At 57.6% G+C, this 22,493-nt stretch overlaps 2 protein-coding genes across 4 annotated transcripts; one reads left to right on the top strand and one right to left on the bottom strand.

Annotated features, from left to right (window-relative positions):
* The first annotated feature begins 2,738 nt into the window (after positions 1 to 2,738).
* On the top strand, positions 2,739 to 15,347 carry GAS8 (growth arrest specific 8). Of its 3 annotated transcripts, XM_034788540.1 has the most exons (11): positions 2,739 to 2,951; positions 4,096 to 4,188; positions 5,519 to 5,716; positions 6,046 to 6,252; positions 6,869 to 6,923; positions 7,711 to 7,916; positions 8,337 to 8,504; positions 8,964 to 9,050; positions 10,813 to 11,022; positions 14,361 to 14,426; positions 15,047 to 15,347. In XM_034788540.1, the coding sequence occupies exons 1-11, from the start codon at positions 2,949 to 2,951 to the stop codon at positions 15,194 to 15,196; spliced, it is 1,443 nt and encodes a 480-aa protein (XP_034644431.1). In that variant the 5' UTR covers positions 2,739 to 2,948; the 3' UTR covers positions 15,197 to 15,347. The 3 variants fall into 3 exon arrangements, with proteins under 3 accessions (XP_034644431.1, XP_034644430.1, XP_034644432.1); XM_034788539.1 differs by lacking the exon at positions 2,739 to 2,951 and having other exon boundaries at positions 3,230 to 4,188; XM_034788541.1 differs by lacking the exon at positions 2,739 to 2,951 and having other exon boundaries at positions 3,231 to 5,737.
* A 468-nt stretch (positions 15,348 to 15,815) lies between these two features.
* On the bottom strand, positions 15,816 to 22,457 carry LOC117886736 (5-hydroxyisourate hydrolase-like). The gene is made up of 6 exons (XM_034788780.1): positions 22,449 to 22,457; positions 21,892 to 22,098; positions 20,415 to 20,504; positions 17,832 to 17,974; positions 16,603 to 16,738; positions 15,816 to 16,035 (listed from the first exon to the last, which is right to left on the bottom strand). The coding sequence occupies exons 1-6, from the start codon at positions 22,455 to 22,457 to the stop codon at positions 15,946 to 15,948; spliced, it is 675 nt and encodes a 224-aa protein (XP_034644671.1). The 3' UTR covers positions 15,816 to 15,945.
* Between the last annotated feature and the right edge of the window lie 36 nt (positions 22,458 to 22,493).

Raw genomic sequence — 22,493 nt, 5'->3', positions numbered from 1 at the left:
CATTCCTGACTCACAGTGCTGCTGCACAGCGTGGGCCTGACTCCGTCTGGCTCTCCCATAGCCGTGGGGTGTCTGAGGAGCTGCTCGTTAGCCTTAATGCTGCAAATCATAGAATATCAGGGTTGGAAGGGACCTCAGGAGCTCAAAGCAGGACCAATTGCCAACTAAATCATCCCAGTCAGGGCTTTGTCAAGCCGGGCCTTAAAAACCTCCAAGGAAGGAGACTCCACTACCTCCTTAGGTAACCCATTCCAGTGCTTCACCACCCTCCTAGTGAAACAGTGTTTCCTAATATCCAACCTAGACCTCCCCCACTGCAACTTGAGACCATTACTCATTGTTCTGTCATCTGCTACCACTGAGAAAAAGTCTAGCTCCATCCTCTTTGGAACCCCCTTTCAGGTAGTTGAAAGCAGCTATCAAATTCCCCCTCATTCTTCTCTTCTGCAGACTAAACAATCCCAGTTTCCTCAGCCTCTCCTCATAAGTCATGTGCTCCAGCCCCCAATCAGTTTTGTTGCCCTCCGCTGGACTCTTTCCAATTTTTCCACATCCTTCTTGTAGTGTGGGGCCCAAAAATGGACACAGTACTCCAGATGAGGCCTCACCAATGCCGAATAGAGGGGAATGATCACATCCCTTGATCTGCTGGCAATGCCCCTACTTATACAGCCCAAATGCCATTGGCCTTCTTGGCAACAAGGGCACACTGTCGACTCATATCCAGCTTCTCGTCCACTGTAACCCTCAGGTCCTTTTCTGCAGAACTTCTGCCTAGCCATTCGGTCCCTAGTCTGTAGCAGTGCATGGGATTCTTTTGTCCTAAGTGCAGGACTCTGCACTTGTCCTTGGTGAACCTCATAAGGTTTCTTTTGGCCCAGTCCTCTAATTTGTCTGGGTCCCTCTGTATCCGATCCCTACCCTCCAGTGTATCTACCATGCCTCCTAGTTTAGTGTCATCTGCAAACTTGCTGAGGGTGGAGTCCACGCCATCCTCCAGATTATTAATAAAGATATTAAACAAAACCGGCCCCAGGACCGACCCTTGGGGCACTCCGCTTGAAACCGGCTGCCAACTAGACATGGAGCCATTGATCACTATCCGTTGAACCCGACGATCTAGCCAACTTTCTATCCACCTTATAGTCCATTCATCCAGCCCATACTTCTTTAACTTGGGGGCAAGAATACTGTGGGAGACCGTATCGAAAGCTTTGCTAAAGTCAAGGAATAACATATCCACTGCTTTCCCCTCATCCACAGAGCCAGTTATCTCATCATAGAAGGCAATTAGGTTAGTCAGGCACGACTTCCCCTTCGTGAATCCATGCTGACTGTTCCTGATCACTTTCCTCTCCTTTAAATGTTTCATAATTGATTCCTTGAGGACCTGCTCCATGATTTTTCCAGGGACTGAGGTGAGGCTGACTGGCCTGTAGTTCCCCGGATCCTCCTCCTTCCCTTTTTTAAAGATGGGCACTACATTAGCCTTTTTCCAGTCACCCGGGACCTCCCCCAGTCGCCATGAGTTTTCAAAGATAATGGCCAAAGGCTCTGCAATCTCATCCGCCAACTCCTTTAACACCCTCAGATGCAGCGCATCCGGCCCCATGGACTTGTGCACGTCCAGCTTTTCTAAATAGTCCTGAACCACTTCTTTCTCCACAGAGGGCTGGTCACCTCCTCCCCATACTGTGCTGCCCAGTGCAGTAGTCTGGGAGCTGACCTTGTTCGTGAGGAGGCAAAAAAAGCATTGAGTACATTAGCTTTTTCCACATCCTCTGTCACTAGGTTGCCTCCCTCATTCAGTAAGGGGCCCACACTTTCCTTGACTTTCTTCTTGTTGCTAACATACCTGAAGAAACCCTTCTTGTTACTCTTAACATCTCTTGCTGGCTGCAACTCCAAGTGTGATTTGGCCTTCCTGATTTCACTCCTGCACGCCTGAGCAATATTTTTATACTCCTCCCTGGTCATTTGTCCAATCTTCCACGTCTTGGACACCCAGGGAGCAGATCTGGGAACTTGTTATAGGCATTTCCTGCTCCGAGCTATAGTGAAGCCCTAAGAGACTCAGTGAATCCCCAGTGCCTTTGGCCTGTTCCTAATCTGTCCAAAGGTGGAGAAAGTCCCCTCAGATCTCAAATAGCAGCATCTGTGCGTCTCTGTCTTGCTCCGCGGGGCAGAGGTGTACAGCTGGCGAGAGCCAAGGAAGCCCTAATGCTCATAAACCGCTCGCTGGGCACAGTTAGAGTCAGTTTGGTGCCACAAAAAGAACAGGAGTCCTTGTGGCGCCTGAGAGACCAACACATTTATTTGAGCGTAAGCTTTCGTGGCCTACAGCCCACTTCATGGGATGCATGGCGTGGAACATACATTGAGGAGATAGCTAGAGACCACGAACAGGTGGGAGTTGGGTCCAGGAGGCAATGGCGCAGCTGAGCTCCTCCCTGCAGCGGTCCCAGCGGGGGCAGCGCCTCGGGGGAACCGGGCAAGTCATCGCTGGCTCTGACTCGCACGCGAGAGCAGGGGGCCAGACGGGCTGGCACTGGGCCCGCAATGGCCGGGCGAAGGGAGGCGGTCAGGCCGCCCCCGCCCCGCGCAGTCTCGGGCAGTTCCGACGGCTCGAGAGCCGCAGACAGGGCGGGGCTGGGCTGTGCGCCACGCGGGGGGAGGGGGAGTTAGCGCCGCCCGGACACCCCGGGGAGGGGCCCTGGGGGCAGCGGGAAGGGCCGAAGTGCGGGGCGGGGCGGGGCGGGGCGGGGCGGGTCTGGGGCAGGGCCCCGCCCCCCGAGCCAGGCCGGGCTCCGCAGGGAGCAGCGCCGCCGGCGGTTGCTAGGGCCGTGGCGCGCGTTGCTATGGGCGGCCCGGAGTTCTCGCGAGGCTTCCCCGGCGGTTGCCTGGAGACTCGGTGACTCCGCCGAGCGCGAGCAGCAGCTGCAGGAGCCATGGTGAGGGGGGGACCCTGGGTTCGAGTGGGGCGCTGGGGGGAGCCCCTGGGTTGGACGGGTTCCCTGGGGGTGACTGGGGCGCTGGGGGGAGCCCCTGGGTTGGACGGGTTCCCTGGGTTCGAGTGGGGCGCTGGGGGGAGCCCCTGGGTTGGAGGGGTCCCCTGGGGGTGACGGGTGCTGGGGGGAGCCCCTGGGTTGGAGGGGTTCCCTGGATTCGAGTGGGGCGCTGGGGGGAGCCCCTGGGTTGGAGGGGTCCCCTGGGGGGGCTGGGGGATCCCCGGGATCGAGGGGGGCGCTGGGAGGAAAACACTAGGTTCAGGGGTCTCCTGGGAGCCCCCGGTGTGCTGGGGGGCAGCAGCATTTGGGGCAGGGTTCTGGGGCAGGCAGCAGAATTGTCCCGTTCCTCTGTGCCTGGGGCACTTTGCTCGGGACTGATGGCTGCAGTGGCCTCCCTGGAGCTGCAGCTGGGCTGGTCAATGCCCTGAGCTCTGGGTCGCACAGTCCTTCCGGGTGACGGGTCATTCTGAGACCTTGGCTGCACCAGCCCATGGCACCTGTTGCATGCCCCTAGCTCATCACAGGGCGCAGGCTGCTCCAAAATGCACTCACGCTCCCTGGCTGGTTAGGACAAGTAGCACCACATGGGATCTGGGTGAGCGAGGACACACAAGACATAGCATGGGGAGTGTGCAGGGCCGCCCAGAGGGGGGGGGGGCAAGTGGGGCAATTTGCACCGGGCCCTGCAGGAGCCCCCACGAGAATATAGTATTCTATAGTACTGCAACTTTTTTTATGGAAGGGGCCCCCGAAATTGCTTTGCCCCAGGCCCCCTGAATTCCCTGGGCTGCTCTGGGAGTGTGAGAGGGAGCCATGCATCCCAGTCCCCAGCACCAGAAGTAGCAGTACCAGTGCTGTCTTAGTTAATTGCTTTGGTGTGGAGTTTCTTGTACCTTTACTGACCCTCCAGCCCTCTGAAAGCTGCACAACAAAGCTGCGCCTGTGGGGAACTGGATGATCCTACCTAGTGTCATCTCTTTAATAAGAATGACATCCACACCCAGTGGTCCCCAGCAGCCCAGGTCGGTGGCACCTCTGTCGGTCTGAGCTATGCACGCCTGTCATGTATATTGTTTTCTTTTCTAAGGCGCCCAAAAAGAAAGGTGGCAAAAAAGCCAAGGGAGGCAAAGCTGCAGCAGTGGTGGATGCTGTCCCCCCGGAGGACATGAGCAAGGATCAGGTGAGAGCTCACAGCTTCTCTCCTAGGGCTCTCTGCCCAAGGGCTTCGCACGGCCACCGAGCTCCTGGCGAGAGGAGGCTCCCATTTGTAAGGATTATTGGTGGCATGAAGTGCACAAGGTTTGGTTCAACCCATGAGATGGAGATGGCAGATGGTGAAGGTTAGTAGAAAAGACAGGGTGGGTTTTCACACCAACAACGGCACCATCCCTCACATGCCTGAACTATTTGCATGGGTATCACAAGAGCGGACTCGTTGTGGGCTTTGGGGTGTAGCTGGGTTCCCCAAGGGTTTAACCATCTCATCTCTCCCTCTCCAGAGCTTCCATAACTTCCCTGTGTCCCTCATCTAGCCTGCACTCTGTTGCCCGTGACCAGGATTCTGTGCCCTCCTCTGTCTAGTAGTTATAAAAGGTTTTCTGTGACACAGTCTAGCATTTCCCTGTTAGTCTGAGCGCTATGTCTTGTTCTGTCCTTATTTCCTATTGGAGAAAGCCCCCTCCACTCACTCTGATACAGGTGTATAACCCTTTTAGAACTTGAATTACTGATGAAATCAATGTCTGTTGCTAGGGCATTCATACACCCCATGCCATAAATACACTTTCCTCTTGTCTCCGGGCCCAAGCAAACCAATTCCTCAAGTGGTATTCGTTCAGATTCAGTTCTATGATTGTTCAGTCTGTGGTTTGATGATCTGCAATCATGCTAGCTGCTGCGCTCTCAGCGCATCTTGAATGAGAGACTGGACTAGGTGCTGTGCGAAGGGGAGTTAGTGATTCAGGAGGTAGCCCTCTTCCCTGGTATTATTATTTAGTATGGTAATGGCCAAAGGCCCTGCTTTGCTGGCTGCTTACAATCACATATGAAGACATGATCCCTGACCCAATGTCCCTGCAGTCTGAAAGAGGAGCCTGCAATTCTGAGTCCGAATTGGTTATCAATGAATGCAGCACTGCTCTTCCAGATGACAAATAGATCTGCGGGTCTGTTCCCTTCCGATCAATCAAGATGCCTTAGCTCCCTTTTCTAGAGGTCAGGGTGTTAGTCCCAGTATCCATATCTTAATGGCTAATTACAGTCTACCTCCCTAAACGCCCCGTGGTTTCTGTTGGATATGGCATCATCACTTCTCGTCCTAAACTTCTGTATCCTGTTAAACAGCTGCCATGCTCCACCCAGGGGAGGCTGTAGGGATTGCTGGGGGTAGTTTGGAAAGAGCTTTGGGCCCCCAGAGGGTGACGGGTGCTAGAGAGACGTAAGTCAGCAATTTTGTGGGAGGAGAACTCCCCCGCCAGTGCCTTCACCAGCTGCGCTTGTTGGCGCTGCAGCTGGAGGAGCACATTGTGCGTCTTCGGGAGGAGCTGGACCGCGAACGGGAGGAGCGCAACTACTTCCAGCTGGAGCGTGACAAGATCCACACCTTCTGGGAGATCACCCGTCGGCAGCTGGATGAGAAGAAGGCGGAGCTGCGCAACAAGGACCGTGAGATGGAGGAGGCCGAGGAGCGGCATCAAGTGGAGATTAAAGTGAGAGGCTAAGGGAAGACGGTTAGTGGACTCCAGCTTTCCTTACGGGTACCATAGATCCTTGCTTGGCTGTGCCCATAATTAGTAGCACCCGGTGTTCTCTGTGTGGGCCCCGAGCAGCATGGGAGAAAAGGAGGGGGCAAAGGGAGTTGGGCAGGACACTAGCAAGGGGTGTCTCAGGCAGTATTTCAAGTTCAAATGTGTTCTTGCCCGTATCTGCTAATGCCCCTCTTCCCAGGCCCCTGCAGAGGGGTGGGTCCCCACTGCTGGGCTCCCCCTGCTCCCATCCCTGTCTGGGGGCTTTACACCACTGAGTTCCCTTCTTCCAGGTTTACAAGCAGAAGGTGAAGCACCTGTTGTACGAGCACCAGAACAACATCACAGAACTGAAGGCAGAGGGCACTGTGTCCATGAAGCTGGCCCAGAAGGAGCACCGCACCCAGGAGACGGAGCTGCGCAAGGATATGCGCACCTTGAAAGTGGAGCTAAAGGAGCAGGAGCTGGCCAACGAGGTGGTGGTGAAAAACCTGCGCATGGTACGTTGCTCTCAGACAGATAATCCTGGGGCTGGGGACGCCTTAGCTGCAGGGCTTGTCCAGCCTCCTCACCGCAGCCTGGAAGAAGAGCGCAGCAGAGACGCCAGAGCAAGTCCGAGGTCTGGGTGGTCTTGGCATGTAACGGAGATGGGAGAGCCCAAGGGTAGCTTGTCAGAGAAGGAGGCGAGAGGGGGCACCTTACTGAGACATCCAGGCTCTGAAGGGCTGAATGGAGACTGATCAGTCCCTGATCCTTGCACCATCCCCATCATGTGAAACTAAGGGGTCACCCAGTGACATCTGTGGGAGATCTATTTAGAGTCACTGAAGGAAGTCTGTCCTCCTGGGGCTGGGAGTCAGTGCTGCAGGAGTCAGAATCCAACATGGGGCTGGAGAACCTGATGGCCAGTAACTGCATGGGTCACTCTGCAAACTGCAGTAGGATTGGTAATCAAACCATGTGCTCCAGGGCATCAGCTGATCCGATCCCCCTTTCTGTGATGGCTTTTCACTGCAGCCAGGTGCGCAGATGGCCTTGACTCTGAGCCTGTGCGTAGGGGAGGATTTCTCTCTCTATTTGGCTATCCAGGTCTAACGTGCAGCTTCTCCCTGTCAGAAACAAGAGGAGGAGATCACGCGGCTGCGCAGCGACTTTGAGAGACAAGTGAAAGGTCAGTTCCTATTTGGACTCCTGTATGAAACCCAGAGAGAGAGCTGTCTTAGCACTCATCACACTGTGCCTCCGCTGGGCTCCCTCCCCGAAGCAAAACAGGGCCTAGCTGGCGGATGGCCATTCTCCTCCTCCTCCCCTCTTCCGCTGCTTGTGGGCTGTAAGGCTGAGTGGCTTGTCTGAATTCCCAGGAGCAGCTTGTCTGTGCGCACGCAGAATGGATCAGAGCAGCACCAGCAGCGGGTGCTTTGCTGCCACTCAAGGGTGGACTCGGGTCAACCTCTACGCTGCCTGTCTCCATGTGGCAGTGCAGCCCTGCTCCCCCCATCTCTGTCGGGGGGACTGTTTAACACTATGGGCTCGTGGGCACTAAGCAGTAAGTGCCCCTCACAGCTGATTACTGGCTCTCTGGAGCTGCAGGGCTCTAAGGCTGGAGGAGACTTTACAGGCACCTAGGCCTTGTGCTGGTACCTCTTTATTATAATGTGGTTCGATTTGCATGATTACCTGAGTGTTTCTAGTGCTCCCCTGCCTAAGGTGTCTGGGCACCGCAGTCAGCCAGGGTTTCTGGGCATTCCCTTCCATGAGTCTGCTGTAACTGCTCCATGCGCTAATGGGAGCTGATATGGCACCATTAATGGGCATCCTTTCCAAGAGTACCATCCCCATAGTGTGGACTGACCAAGCAGCTTGTAGCAGCAGCAAAGGGGAGCTCATGCACTGGGTCCCAGCCTGTCTGGCCTGCCCTATGGGGTGGTCACTCAGCCATGTGTGGTGCTTCCCTTCAGAGATTGAGGCCAAGTATGACAAGAAGATGCGCGTGCTGCGGGACGAGCTGGATCTGCGGAGGAAAACGGAGATTCATGAGATCGAGGAGAGGAAAAATGGACAGATCAACACGCTGATGAAGAACCACGAGAAGGCCTTCAGTGACATCAAGAACTACTACAACGACGTCACCCTCAACAACCTGGCACTCATCAACACTCTCAAGGTAACGCTAGCCTGTGCCCAGCGCCGGAATGGGGACACAGCTGGGCCGGAAGCCCAGTGGTGGAGAGGACTGACGCTCTCTTGGAGGTGACAGTTCCTGCCTGTTAACTACACGCATTTCAGTATTGGCTTCCCATTGAGTGCCTTCCACTGCAGGGGTTCCCCCGCTGCTTCATATGCTTTGTGAGCACCATCACCTCTAATCCTGAGGAGTGGTGACACATTTACACAATTACACTCGTGAAGATCATGCAGCTGCGTTATAAACATGGCCATTTTAAGCCATCGGCTAGGATGCTGCTGTGGCAGTGCTACATGCAGTGCTTGGGAGTCCTGCAGGCCTAGGGTCTCCTGCTGCGATGCCCCATGCTGGCAGCCCTGCTCAGGGACTCAGTACTTGTGTATCTGCCCCTGAGAACAGGAGCAGATGGAGGAGATGAAGAAGAAGGAGGATCACCTGGAGAAGGAGATGGCGGAAGTGCTGCTTCAGAACAAGAGGCAAACAGAGCCCCTGCAGCGGGCCCGGGAGGAGGTGGCCGAGCTGCAGAAGAAGCTAGCCCACTACGAGAAGGACAAGGAGGCACTGGCTGTGAGTCACCTGCTCGGCTCCCATCCGGTTTAGGTCCCATGTCCTGTAGTGTCTCTCCCGCTCCTTCTCAGAGCCTGCCTTGTGCTGTGTCCAGGGTATAGATTGGGCTTGAATAGTGGCCTCTGCTGGTCATCTGGGAACTACACTGACAGACTCCAAAATGGAATCCCCTTCAGTCGTGCTTGGCTTACGCTGGTGTCCTTAGCATAGCATCTGGTGGGGATTCCCGAACTCGGGGGTGCAGAGGATCTCACTCTAGTGGAGGAAGGGGAATAATGGATTCCTGCCCCCCGGGGCTGACTCCTGAGCCGCACGTGTCTTGTTAAGAAAGAAAGGATTCTGTGCGGGTGATGCCCAGCTTGGGGAGGAGAGTCTGGTATTCTCCTGTGCCGCCTCTCCCCCGCCCCAGGAACCCATAGCATGCGTCTAGTCTCTTTCCCCTTTTCCTCCCCTCTGCAGAACACAAAGGCCCGTTTGAAAGTCACCCAGAAGGAATTAAAAGACCTTCAGTGGGAACATGAAGTGCTGGAGCAGAGGTTCAGCAAGGTGAGAGCCATGGGCACAAAGTGAGAGCACCTGAGCATGGGGAGTTCCCTTCCCGCACCTGCCCTCTCTGAACAGCTGGGATCCTGCGGTATGAGATGATGTCACAATGGTAACGTTGTAGATGACTGCATAGGCCTCAGCTCAGCCTGGGCTTGTCCTGGGTTCTGACACCCTCTGAGTTCCGTATGAGCAGCTGCCTCCTCTGAGCTCTCTCTCTGCTCTGCCATCTCCTGTGCTCAGTAGACAGGCCCAGCTTTGTACTTGACTAAACAATAACGTATGCTCCGCTGGTCCCTTCCTGGCCTGGGGTTGCCTGGCTGCAGTATTAGGCCAGGAGGAAGACAAGAGAGATGGTTGCTGAGAATCTCCCTGCTATGGTGAGGGAGTGCTGGATACAGCACAGCAACAGATCACCATTGGAACTAGCATCCTCGGTCTCTCATCTAACCGCTGGCTTTAGGATGCTCCCTGCTCTGACCAGGCGGAGTCTGTTACTGGCATGCCAGCCTTCAGGGAGCATGCTTCAGGTTAAGTGCTTGTAGCCTGAGGGTCTTTCCCCCAGCTGAGTGGGTTAAGCATGGAGCTTGTCTGCAATTCCCGGAGAATCCCCAGCAATGTGAACATTGATAGGAGACCTCATTAACAAGCTGTCATTGGGGCAGCAGCATATTCAGTGCATTTGGAAAATGTCTTAATTCTGACACATTAACTAGATAAGAGCCAAGGTTCTCTTAGTTGCTGCTGCTAACATCTGCCATTCCTACCCGCTGCAAGGCTCATGGGTGACCCCTGTATGCACTTGGCATTGGGGTTACTCTGAGGGCCAGAATAGGGTCCTGGGGAGTCACAGCCATAGACTTTAAGGCCAGAAGGGACAATTGTCACCACCTAATCTGACCTGCAAAGCACAGGCCAGAGAACCTTACCCAGTGATTTCTGCATTAAGCCCATAACTTTGGTTTGAGCTATGGTACATCTTTGAGAAAGACATCAGTCTTGGTTTAAAGATTCGAAGTGATGGAGAATCCATCATGCCCCGAGGTCAGTTGATCCAATGATTAATTCCCCTCACTGTTAAAAAAAGGAGGAGACCGTGGCTACCAGAGGATGGTTTCACAGCACCGCTCTGCTAGGAGCAAGGATTCATGGGTTCTCTTCCCGATTCTGCTATTGATTCATGGTGTGACCTGGGGCCAGTCTCTCAGCCAGCCCATCTTGACCTGGGGATAGTAATACCGGCCTCTCAGAGATGACCTGAGGATTGGCTAATGTTTACAGAGCACTTGGTCCCCTTTGGAGAAGCACAAAACGTAGCTGTTGAGGTGGAAACTAGGACAGGAGCTGGGCGTACAGTGCAGAGGAATGAAAGCGGGCTAAGGGGAAATCCGTCTGGGGCAGGAGCTGTTTGGCGGGGGTAGTGTATGACATTCCCGGCTCTGGCAGGTATTCTGTGCTTATTAAAGTCAGGCCCATCGGGTGCATGTGCTAACGAACACACATGCCGTGGTGCTGGCTGGGGAGAAATGCTCCACACGCCTCATTCCTCTTGCTTAAGGGGAGGGATTTTCCCGCTGGGAGTCGGGTATGTTAACTTCCACTGAAGTTTCCAGTATGGGCCACTGTCAGGGGCATGTTACCCAACCTGGTGGCCCATTGGTCAGTCCCAGGGTGGCTGTTCCTGCACTGCAGTGCGGAGCAGGTGGTTTTGAAGGCACGGCATGGAGGTCTCCTTGCTAACTGGGTGTGGCTCTTTCCTGAGCAGGTGCAGGCAGAACGAGACGAGCTCTATCAGAAGTTCACCAAAGCTATTAATGAGGTGCAGCAGAAGACTGGCTTCAAGAACCTGCTCCTGGAGCGCAAGTTGAAGGCCCTCTCCAACATACTGGAGAAGAAGGAGGTGCAGCTTAACGAAGTCCTCTCAGCCTCCAATCTCGACCCCAGCGCCCTCACCATGGTCACACGCAAACTGGAGGTACCGTATCCTGCTTCAGGGTCTTGGGGGAGAGATAGCAGAAGGGTCACTTCTTGCTGGGCTTGCCCCCGCCCCACTGCAAGGGTTAGGGCTTGGGGTGATAGGGCTGTATACAGTATAACAGTAAACAGTATAATGGCTAACAAGGGTCAGGCTGGAGACTCTTGCCTACATGCTCGGGGTATTACTGATCGCCATATTTGGGGTCGGGAAGGAATTTTCCTCCAGGGTAGATTGGCTGAGGCCCTGGAGGTTTTTCGCCTTCCTCCGCAGCATGGGGCAGGGATCTCTAGCAGGAGGGTTCTCTGCCAATTGAAGTCACTAAAACACAGGATTTGGGGACTTCATCAGCAGAGTCAAGGAAAGGGTAGGGATGGTTTTGTGGCCTGCAGCATGCAGGGGGTCAGACCAGATGATCATAATGGTCCCTTCTGACCTTAAAGTCTATGAGTCTATGAGGCTGCATAGGGGGGCCGGGCCTGCTCTGTGACTAAACATGGGCTAAATCTCTGGCCTTTGAACCCCAGCACCAAAGAGTTGAGAGCAGTCTCTGTAGCCGGAGAGGGATCCTGCTGGAGGTGCAGACAGGCTTGGAGAAGGCATCAGAGAATGGTCCCTTTGTGACCAGGCGAGAGCCCTCTCCTTCTCCCTGCACCCTCTGAGGAGCGAGGCCCAACCTTGTGGGACCTCACACTCTGTTACTCCCGCCTGGTGGCTAGCTGACCATGGTAGTTAGGTCAAAGCTTCTGGTCTGTTAGCACAGCCCCAGGCTTGTGGTGCAGGAGGAGAGGCCCAATGGGGTGGGAGGAAGGAAGATTCACCCCTCATCTTGGGAGAATTTCACCTCTAAGATGTGTGTAGAGCTGGGGCCCTGGCACACTCAGGGAAAAGCCCCAACATGTTCCACTGTCCTGCCAGAATCCCTAGGCTACCGCTGTGGTAAGGGGATGGGCTTCAGCGGCCTCCTCTCACTCCCATGAAGGCCATTGTATGGGTAGCCCCCTTGGGACACGAGGGGCAGGCTCAGCGCTGAGTCTCGCTCCCGCAACGGTGGAAAGGGCTGGGCCGAGTCCCAACCCACAGGAGAATTGTCGGGGCTGCTGATTCCTTTGTGTGCCAGGCTCTGCAGGCCGGGCACCGTGCTTGTTTGTACTCTGTCAAGGTGAGGGATGGAACCCCCTGAGCAGCAGCCTCACCCAGGCTTCCCCTGGCCAGCTCTGCGGAGACAGCCCTCTCCTGGCGGCCCCACCCCCGGCAATCTAAGCGGGCTCCACTCTGGCCACGCCAGCACTTGGAGCTGGAAGGCGATTCCTCGCTCCAAGTGACATCCTGGGGCGGCCAGCCTCTCCTGCTGCTCGCACCTCTAGATTTTAGCAGGTAGCTCGATGAGAGCTAGCACAGGTATGTCTCCTGGAGCTGGCAATGACACCTGCCAGCTCTAGTGGAGGTGCGCCTGATTTGGAGGGGCTTTGTGGCCATGGGGGCTAGTGGGGACATAATGACCAATGAGAACTAAGATGAATCTCACTAGTCACTCCCCCCCACACCACCTGCTTTCCCTCTGTGGCTCACAGCAGGCTCTGGGACGTCTGGCACCCTAAAAATACATGGCGGGGAGCTCCTGGGGGGGGGAGAACAGGCTTAGTGATTCCACATGCCAAGCAAGTAGCAGCAGTAACAGGAGAAGCAGCACTTGTCTGCCTTTGTCCCAGCCCAGCGCAAACGGGCTCGGGCCTTGGGAAACCTGGGTTCCTGGCTCAGCCATGGATTTCCTGTGTGACCTGGGGCCAGTCACTTCATCCACCCCGAGCTCAGCTTGCAGCACTGTAATGGAGATACAATTTCCCTCCCTCCCTGGGGGGTTGGGAGTGTGAACCAGTAACAGTGCTGTAGTGCTCAGACACTGGGATGGAATGAGCGCCACTGCCTGGCCTGGGGAGAGCAGATCACAAAACGCATTCTTCAGAAACCACCAAGGCGACATCTCTCCAGCAGCTGCTGGCGGTGCTGGAGTCTCCGAATTCCTTTGCTCAGCTGCCTCTTGCAGGCTGCATCTACGCTGCGAAGCTTCCGGTCTGTAACTCTGCATGGGTGCCGTGTAGCCTGGGCCCTGGCGTTTGAGCAGTTAGGTGACGGAGCAGCAAAAATGCAGCCCTGGCCTTCCCCTCTCATGGAGCGGCACCGTTGGTACATCTCAGGACCAATTTAACTAGTGTAGACAAGCTCTCGGAGGCCCCTGGTTGGGTTCTTGGAGCGGAAAGGCCAAGCAGCACACGTGAGGCACAGCCACCTCACCTCATCACAACTCCATACCCCCCCAGGGTTCCTTTCATAATATGGCCTCAAACTGGGGGTCCCCTGCCTTCCTGAGGCCAGCCCCTGAGCAGGGCCCTCCACCCTGGAAGCTGCCATAGTCGCCCCTGGCACGAGAGTCACAGTTCGACTGGAGCCTTTTCCAGCGAGCGGCTGATGCAGTGGAGGTTCCAGGTGAGGGCCTGTTGTTCGTTTGCTGCCCTCTGCAGAGCACAGGCTGCTGGCAAGTCAGGCACCTCATGCTTAATAGACACATTTGTAGCCTCCACGCATCCCAAAGCCTCTGCAGCAAACCAGCCGCTTAACCGAAGGGAGAACACATTCCTGAACCCCAGAATGGCAGACCAGGTGGAGCAGTTTGGCCCCCACAGAGAAAGGGCCCTACTCAGCCACCAGGGCCCTGGATCTCCTCCGATCTCCACTTTCCCCAACTGCAGAGAGCCCGGGGTCTGTGCTAGGTTGGCTGTCAATGGGCTGGATTCGGACTCTGTGGTTGTGAGGCAGGAGGTGGGATCAGGTGGGGACTGCTTGTCTCCCACTCTTAATGCCTCCCCGGGGACTAAGGTCGCACTCCACAGAGTGGCCTGAGGATTCCCTCGGTCATATCTTCATATCTTCGGCTTGGTGCTGGGAGGAAACCAGGCTGGAGTGGGGTGAAGTGGGCTGCGAGTTCCCCCAGTGCAGTGCAGGGGCATGGGCTTCTCCACAGTGTTCGTTACCTAAGGGAGCATGGGGCCACGTCTAACCCACCAGATGCAACATAAACTGGCGGGCAGGCAGCACTAAAGGCATCTCAGTCTCTGGGTCAGTTACACTGAGCAGGGTTCTGGGGTTATGTTCCGGGTCTCCCCCCCCCCCCCCCCCCCCAAACTAGCCCCAGCCAGCAGGCACCATCTCCTCTGGCAGCACTGTGGGAACCTTGCCAAGCCAATCTCTGCAGCTTTCCCATGGCACCATGCTGAGCTGGGCTCTGACCCATGCCCGGGGGACCCAACCAGTAACAAGGCTGTGATCTCCCTTCCCAGGACGTGCTGGATTCCAAGAACAACACCATCAAGGATCTCCAGTACGAGCTGGCCCGAGTCTGCAAGGTGAGGAGAGGGGACCCTGCTTCTGTCCCGCCCCAGTGGAACCAGGCAGGGTCAGCGCTGGGACATGCCACATGCTCTGCAGGGAGAATCCTCCTGTGCAAAACCTAATGGGGATGGAGGAGAAGCTCCAGGGACTGCTGGGAGGAGCAGGGCACTGCTCCTATGTGGCTCTGTTAGACATCATCTCTCCTGCAGGAGAGGAGGGAGTGGAGGGGCTGTTCCCGCTCACGTGTACACAGACAGACACAGCCTTTGCCCAGCACCTCCCTTGTTGTGTCAGGACTTTAATCCTCTTGCTTATGTGGCAAAGCTAGAAAGTGCTGGCCTGGCAGCTCAGCCCTCTGGCACGCTGGCATCTCCTAGTGCGTGTGCAGCCCTCGCTGCTAGGCAGGAATTAGCCACACGGTGCTGGTTCTCTCTGTGAGGGGGTTACCCAGGGACCCCCAGCATCCAGACTGGCTCAGGGACCGAGTTCTGGTTTCCCTAGTTATAATGACAGCCCCCCTTTGCCCCTGCCGGGCACCACAGGGGATGGTGCAGGAGCCCGGGTAGGAGCTAGCTAGTGACGACCTGTGCGTGGTGTGCACTTCCCTGGGACTCACACTCTGCTTCACTTTCAGGCACACAACGACTTGCTGCGCACCTATGAGGCCAAGCTCACAGCCTTCGGCATCCCCCTGGACAACGTGGGCTTCAAACCACTGGAGACCACAGTGATGGGACAGACGCTGGGGCAGGGCCCAGCCGGACTCGTTGCTACCCCAACCTAGCACTGCTGGGCACGTGCTTGTCCATCACCTCTTGGGTCACACTAAATATTGTCAGCAGCCTCCCCACGGGCTCCTGTCCCAGCACCGCAGGGAGGGGGCTGTGCTGTGGCTCTGCCTCATTAAACAGACCCCAGAAAGGTTTTTAAGCAGGCTCCAAAGGAACCGTTTTTCACTTCCCAGGGCAGGGCAGGGCCGGGCCGGGCCGCAGCGTGGAAGGAGACCTCTCCCAGCCCAGTGCTCCCTTGCCTAGAGAACGTGCCAGCCAGACAGCTGGTAGCTGGCCCCTGGGTACCGCCGCACCGTAAGCAGAGGAGTGTCGCCACTCCAGACCTGTTCTCAGCCAGTCCTGCACCCATAGGCCTCCCAGCTAGGCCCTCTTCTGCCCTGGGCAGGGGCTGGAGCCCAGAGGCCTCCATATGCCGACAGCTCTGCCTCGGGAAGAGGGATGAGCCCTGCTGGCTCTGGAGGGACTGCGCTCACCAGCAGGGAGAACTGGGCCCCTGAGCAGCAGAGCCATGCTGCCCTTCCTGGAGCAGAGCTATCCATCTGCCTGGCTGCTTTACCACTCGGCTCCGCAGAGCTCGCTAACGGGCAGCTGAATGCGTCAGGCTACGGCAAGTGCTGTTGAAAGAGCCCTTTAATAGCGCAGCCCTCCCTCGCGTCACTTCCTCCGGCCCGTCTCTGGAGCCATGGCCAGGCCGGCCGGGGGGCTAGTCCCTGCACCATGCCCACCTGCTCTCCCCTGTGCTCTAGTGCCCCTTGTAGGTGGTATAGGAGAAGGGGCTGATCAGCAGAGGGATGTGCAGCTTCCGGGTTTGTTCTGTGACCGTGAAGACAACCTGGCGGAGACAAGGGAGAAGCAGGTTACATGTGTGACACAGCATGTGCTGGCTCGGGGGAGCCTCGGCCCCACAGCAGTTTGATCTGTCTGCAGACGGTCAGGGCGGGAGGAAATGCAACTCTTTCCCGTTGACAGTGAGCGGCTCCACTGCAGATTAGCCGTGTAGAGTGCACTGAGCCCTATTCACTCTGACATGGCAAAGGCGATGGGTGGGGAGCAGGGAGACGGGGCCAGAGTCTGCTCCCCTACGCTGCTGTCAGTCTGGAGCCGCTGCCCTGCTAGCCACGAGGCAGAGTGTACGGTGGAGTATCAAAGAGTTTGACCCTTGGGCTCCAGTGCATTTGTAGCATCTGTGGCAACTTCCCCTGACTTAGTGGAGGATTCTGGAGAGGCAGGCACAGAGCAACCCGTGTCCTGGGCGTCAAGCACTCCACGTGCTCCCTGCCTCCCGGGTCTGCACGTGCTAGCGCTGGCTCTGTAGACAAGGCTGATTCTCCTCGCTCCTGCTTTAACCCGCCCGGGTGAGAGAGGAATTGAGCATGTCTGGGTCCCTTGTTAGATTTACCTCCACATAGGGGTAGAAGCTAGTGTAGCCCAGCTGCTGCCAATAAGCCCCAGTGTCGAAGTGCAGCTTGTACGTGCCAGCCTTCACCTGCCCAGGAGCCAGGAAGAGCGGGCAGTGCCCATCCACGTTGGTAGAGCTGAAATCCAAACAAGTGTATCAAACTGAAGCTGTCCGCTGCTCCCTCCCTAGTCCCCTGGAGCCTCCTTGCTGGGATCCAGCCCCAGGTGCAGGCTGAGCCAGGCACAGCTGTTGGGATGACGTGCTCCCGCCATGAGCAGCGCAGGAAGCAGAAGGCAGAGCAAGGAGAGGAGTGACAGCAGGGGAGAGCGCCTGGGGATGGAGCAGGCAGGGAGGTCGTTCCAGACGGCAGGAGCTGCCCCCAGGGATTCCAGGCGACGCTTTTTGGCCAGCACCACCTCGTGCTGTGTGCACATCACTCCGCCCTGGGAGTTGATGGGGAGATTGAACCGTACTGGGTCATGTCAGAGCATGGATCTGTGTCCTCTGCGGTCTGACCTACACCCCAGGAAGGCTGAGCCAGAGCGGATGGCAGTGCCCCACTGGAGCGTGTCCCCATGATGCCAGGTTAGTGGGGAGTGGGGGTCCAGCCGAGCAGTGAGGCAGCTGCCAGGCCAGAGACCAGAAGGGAGTAATCCCCCCCCCACAACCCAAGGAAGGGAGCACCAGGGGAAACGGCTGTACGTTGGCTGGGTCCGTGCCAGTACCTCTGCCAGTTCTCCTGCAGGGCCCGGGGGAGAACCAGGCCGCCTTGCCTTGGAGTCTGGCCAGATGTAGACCCACCTTCACCCTGTTTGCACTGCACCTCTCTCCAAACAGCCTGGGGGCAGGGGCTGCAGTTAGCCCTTGGGCACCGGCTGGGGGGAGACGGAACCTGTGCCTGCTGCAGGTCCTAGCCCACTCTGCCAGAACCCATCCCGCAGCCTGCACGCCCCGGTGCAGCCTGAGCCGGGCCAGCTGGGGGGTGGAGCAGGCCAGCAGTGGGATCCACCCCGGGGGGGGGAGGGGTCAGGCAACTCTTCTGCTGTGGGCTGGGATCAGATTCAGGTGGGAGAAGGAAGCCTGAGGAGGTGGAAAAACCCTTTCCTGTCCTTCCCCCAGGCTTCAGCTCAGCTCCCCCCTCTTGCCCCCGCACCAGGCCTTTGCGCTTAGGGGGGTTGTGGGGTGGCCTTCCCCTTCCAGGGACAGCCCATCTGCCTCACCACACCTACCTCTTCATCAGCTCCATCCATTGCAGCCCGGGGCCTTGGAGCTGGGACAGATGCGTGGCCAGGCCTGTTGCAGGCTGGCCGGTCAGAGTGTTCAACACGTGGATGGTCAGGGAGCTGCTAGGGGCCTCGGACGTGTTTTTGACCTGGGACACAAGTTAATGAGCCAAGCGGGGCCCCTCACGCCTGGCCCCCAAAGCACCACAGCCACTCCCCTGCCCCACGGCAGTGTCCACCGCACGGGGCGATCACTGGTGTGTGCAGCAGGGGAGCAGCGTCTCCACGCTCTGGTAAACTGGGAGGGAGCGGAGGGCCAAGTGCAGGGCACTCAGGCCTGCTCTATGCTCCATCGCTATGGTGCTCCAGGCTGGGAAAATCCACCCCCTGCGCACCGTGGCTCTGCTGACCTGACACCCCCCTCACCCTCTGTACGGGCAGCGAGGACAATGGAACAACGTCTCCGTCAGCCCAGCTGCCATCGCTCGGGGAGCGGATGTCTCAGTCTGACCCTGATGGAAACCCCCCTTCTAGCAGCATAGGGGGCGTGCGTGAGGCAGGGACCCTGGCACACACCCAAGCCTATGGGGGGAGAGGAGGGTCAGGCAGGGCCCCTAGCACATGCCCAGGCCAATGAGGGGGGAGTCAGGCAGGGTCCCTGGCGCATGTCCAGGCGGGTGGGGGGTGAGGCAGGGTCCCTGGTGCACCCACAGTCCGATGGGGGTGGGGGGTGAGGCAGGGCCCCTGGCACACGCCCAGGCCGATGGGGTGGGGTGTGAGGAAGGGCCCAACCCTGATTTCTGAAGCCCGCACAGCAGAACCGCTGCCCCCAGCACTTGTCTAACTCACAAATGTGTGGCATTGCCCAAGCAGCTCTGACCTAGATCAGGGCAGCGCGGAGCATTGGCCATTTGCTTGGGACCCTTCCGTCCCCTCCCTGTGGCACCATTCCCATGGCCCCAGCTCTGTTTGCAGAGCTAGCGAGGCCGGTGAGTAACCTCGGGGCCTCGGCGAGGAGCAGGGCCTGGGGAGGGATGGCCCAGCACCATGGAGCAGTGCCAGGTCTTGGCTGCAGAGGGACAGTCTGTCTCTAGCGCCGCCTGCAACAGGGTTCAACCCACGTGGCCAGACAAGGCCCCACACCCTTATGCCCTATCAGACCCGGTTTCCGGAGCAGAGGGCAGCCAGGATGTGCCCTTCCTCTGAGTGGCCCCGAAGGTGACAAGCCAGGGTAGGGCCCGGGACGGAGTGTCCCCTGTGAGGATAGAGGGAGGATCCAGCCTGGTCCAGCTTGTTGTGGGGATTGGCTGATGGGCAAGGGAGGAGCCCAGCTCACATGATCCCATCCCACCCCCGCCCTGGGCTGCTTCTGGCAAACCTGGGTCCCAGCAGGGTACAGTGTGCAGCCTTTCCCCCCTGCCCCCGCCTGCTCTGCCCTGGTAGGGGCAGGGGTCTGGGTGGGGAGCCAAGGGGCAGGGCTGGAGTGCAGATCCCCAGTTACACTTAGGAGGGGAGCCCATGGAGTGCCCCAGACAGGGCTGTGGTAAAGGGGGATGCCCCGATCCCCAGGGAGCTCCGTGCCGCAGTGCCCCACACCGCAGTGTGAGCAGGCTGCCCGTGGGTGGGACTGCAACCAGCTCCCAGTGACCCCAGCCCCAGCTGAGCTGCAGAGCGTGGGGTAGTTACTGCTGGCACACCCCTGTCAGTCATGAGTCCCAAAGGGGCAGGCTCCCACGGGGCTGCTGTAACTCCAGAGGGCCAGGGAGAAACCCCTTCTCTAGTGTTGCAAGAGTCAGCCTGTGCCCACTGCTGCCCAGGGTTTGGGGCACCCTCCCTCTGCTGCTCCCTGCCAGCCCCACTGCCGAGCCTGCCCTCGCCTGCCCTGCCCAGCTGTGCCCTTCACAGGCAGCAGAGCAAACGCCACCTCCAGGTGTCAAGGTAGGGGGGGGGAAAGCGACTTTGAACTTACATGTTTTAAGCCTGTTTTTTTACCCAAGTTGCTGCCTGTGGAGTCTTGGCAGGTTTTTGTGTGTGTCAGTGGAGCCCTGCCCAGCATATGACGGATGGACTCCGCCCCCCTTCTGCCTGACAGCCAATGGGCTGTAAGGATTTTTTTTTTTTAAGTGAGTGGCGCCACATGATTGGCCATTCCACTGGTTTTGAAAAAGAGGGTGAATGTCACTGATTGGTTCCCCACAGCTATTTAAAGAGCAACAGGCCAGCCAGCTGAGCAAACCTGCCTGCCAGGGAATAGGAGACCAGCCCTGGGATGGGAGTGGAATAGCCGGTCACGAGTGGCCGGGTGCTTTCAGAGCTGTAGGTGGCTTGTGAGACCCATGTCAGCTTGTGGTTTTTGAAAAAGCTGCCCCCTCCAGCCAGGCTCTGCGGCCTCAGCTCTGCCCCCCACTGGGGACTCCTGGGCAGCCCTGTGGCAGGCTTGCTAACTGGGTACGGGCAGCGGTTTGATGGCCCTGGCTAGCAGTGGGAGTGTAGAGGCAGCTGCCGGGTCTGTGGCCCCAGCATCTCTAGTAGTGCCCTGTGCGTTAATGGAAGCTCAGCCCAGCCCTCGCCGCAGCCTGGGAGCCTCACCTGCACCTCGATGACAGCAGTGGCGGAGGCTGTCAACCCATATCCCTGCAGATCTGCAGCCTGCACTGTCAGCCTGTACTGGGGGGCAGTCTGTGAAAGAGAGAGAGAGTCACAGGGGGCTCAGAGCGGGGCCTTTCCCCTGCAGAGCGGGGCGCAGAGCGGGGCCTTTCCCCTGTGTGGCTGGGGCCAGGGCCTTGCTTTCCGTTAACTCGTTGCTCACCCTACTAGAGCTGCCAGCACGTTACAGTCTAGGGTGACCAGATGTCCCGATTTTATAAGGACAGTCCCGATTTTTGGGTCTTTTTCTTATATAGGCTCCTATTACCCCTGCCCCCCCCAACCCTGTGTTCTGATTTTTCACACTTGCAGTCTGGTCACCCTATTACAGTCACAAATGCGCTGCTGTTGGGAAGGGCAGGTGGGTGGCTGGGGGAGTTGCCATGGGGGAACACAGACCAGGGGCTGTGCCTGGCGTTGGTGGAGGGGCCGGGGACCGCGCTCGGAGCTGCAGCCAGGGCAGAGCCCTGTGGGGCCGTGGCAGTGAGGATGAGCTGTCTGGACACGGTGCGTGGGCGAGGGAGGGCAGGGGATGTGAACAGGAAGGGGTGACGTGGTCTGACTGACGGACAAGGAAGATGATTTAACGGTGCCCTCTCAAGCTCTTCACTGGGAGCTTGTAGCAGCCATCTTGGAACTGGTGTGGCCGGAGGTCCTGGAGACTTCTGCCCTGGCACAGCGGCACACTCCGAGGGAGGGGCTGTGGCCCACCAGTAATTTCCCACGTGGCCTTGAGCAGCTCCCTGCCCTTGCCATGCCTGTTTCCCCTTCTGTAACACAGGAATAATGGTTCCTCCTCCCGGGGCAGGCCGAGAAGACCTGTGACTGTTTGTGAAGCAGGGGAGGAGGCAGCAAGATGAGGCGAAGGGCTGTTCTCAGCCTCCTGCTCCCGCTTGCCATGGACGGTGAAGGGAGCAGGGTGGGGCCTGTGTCTCTAGAAAGGCCACGTATGCTCACGTCCCCAAGGAGTGTTCCGTGCCCCGTTCCCAGTGCAACCTCTCTGCTGGGCTCAAGCTCGGCAACAACGTGTTTCCACAAAACCCAACGTGGGGCTGAGATTTGATGCATTTAAATTAGCTGAATTGACCGAACACGGCCAAACGATCGGGCCTCTCGTGGGGGGATCAGTTTCTAGCACTGCAGAGATGCCCGTTGAACCCCCCACTGCCTCCCCGCCAAGCACAATTCACTCAGCCCAAGGGCTGGCCGGGCAGGGGAAGTCTAACGTGGCACAAGCGCCCAGGAGAAACGGAGACAGCGGGAAGTTTGCCAAAGACATCCTGCAGTGTGACACGGCTTATGTCCGCCACTCCCAATGCGTCTCAGTACGGAGCTCGCCCTTCCAAACCTAGGGCCGTCCATCCGCACTGTGCAAACGTAACACATGGACGTGCCTCCGACCCAATGCTGCGGTGCTCACCTCTCTGTCCAGCCCAGTTCCAAGCACACTGATGACGCCAGTCTCTGAGTTGATGGCGAACATCCCGCGGTGGGGTTGTTCAGGTATCTGCTGCAGGATGGAGTAAGTAATGACCCCATTGTAGGTGTTTACACTGTCGTCTGCATCTGTGGCTGTCACTTGCATCACAGAGGTACCTAGGCACGAGTTTAGAGTAACACTATTTTTCTAGTTCTAGGACAAAATGAGATTGGAGATGATTCTCCAGAAAATACTGCCAGGAACAATCCTGCCCTGGCCCACCAAGGGGAATGGGGGAAGGTGACTAGATCAACCACCAGGCATTTCCCATCCCTAATGTCTCCCAATTCTTCTCTGCAGTCACCAAAGAAGGGGAATAAGATTGTAAGCGCCTCGGGGCAGCGCAGGCTGAGCCGTCGGCCCAGAGCCATCGATCTCACTGGGGCGATACAAAGACTAGAACCCTACGAGCGTCTCACAGGTCAACGGACGGCACAATTTGGAGCCACATTTACTGTTACCAAATTAGCTCCTCTGTTCAATTCCAGTTTTCATACCGCCCCCATCAGCGGTATCTGCACCTGCTCCCTGCCAGCCCCAGA

Source organism: Trachemys scripta, chromosome 13 (assembly GCF_013100865.1).
Source record: "Trachemys scripta elegans isolate TJP31775 chromosome 13, CAS_Tse_1.0, whole genome shotgun sequence".
NCBI classification, from domain to species: domain Eukaryota; kingdom Metazoa; phylum Chordata; order Testudines; family Emydidae; genus Trachemys; species Trachemys scripta.
Note: the sequence above shows the minus strand (reverse complement) of the source record. Positions and strands in the feature narration are given on the sequence as shown.

Excerpts from the sequence above, each read along its gene's own strand:
- GAS8 (XM_034788539.1), top strand. The coding sequence starts at position 4,072 with ATGTATATTGTTTTCTTTTCTAAGGCGCCCAAAAAGAAAGGTGGCAAA. Across the intron at positions 6,924-7,710 it reads CTTTGAGAGACAAGTGAAAG|AGATTGAGGCCAAGTATGAC; the intron begins GTCAGTTCCTAT and ends GCTTCCCTTCAG. Across the intron at positions 7,917-8,336 it reads CACTCATCAACACTCTCAAG|GAGCAGATGGAGGAGATGAA; the intron begins GTAACGCTAGCC and ends CCCTGAGAACAG.
- LOC117886736 (XM_034788780.1), bottom strand. Across the intron at positions 17,975-20,414 it reads CTGCTGTCATCGAGGTGCAG|GTCAAAAACACGTCCGAGGC; the intron begins GTGAGGCTCCCA and ends CTTGTGTCCCAG. Across the intron at positions 16,739-17,831 it reads TGGATGGAGCTGATGAAGAG|CTCTACCAACGTGGATGGGC; the intron begins GTAGGTGTGGTG and ends TTTGGATTTCAG.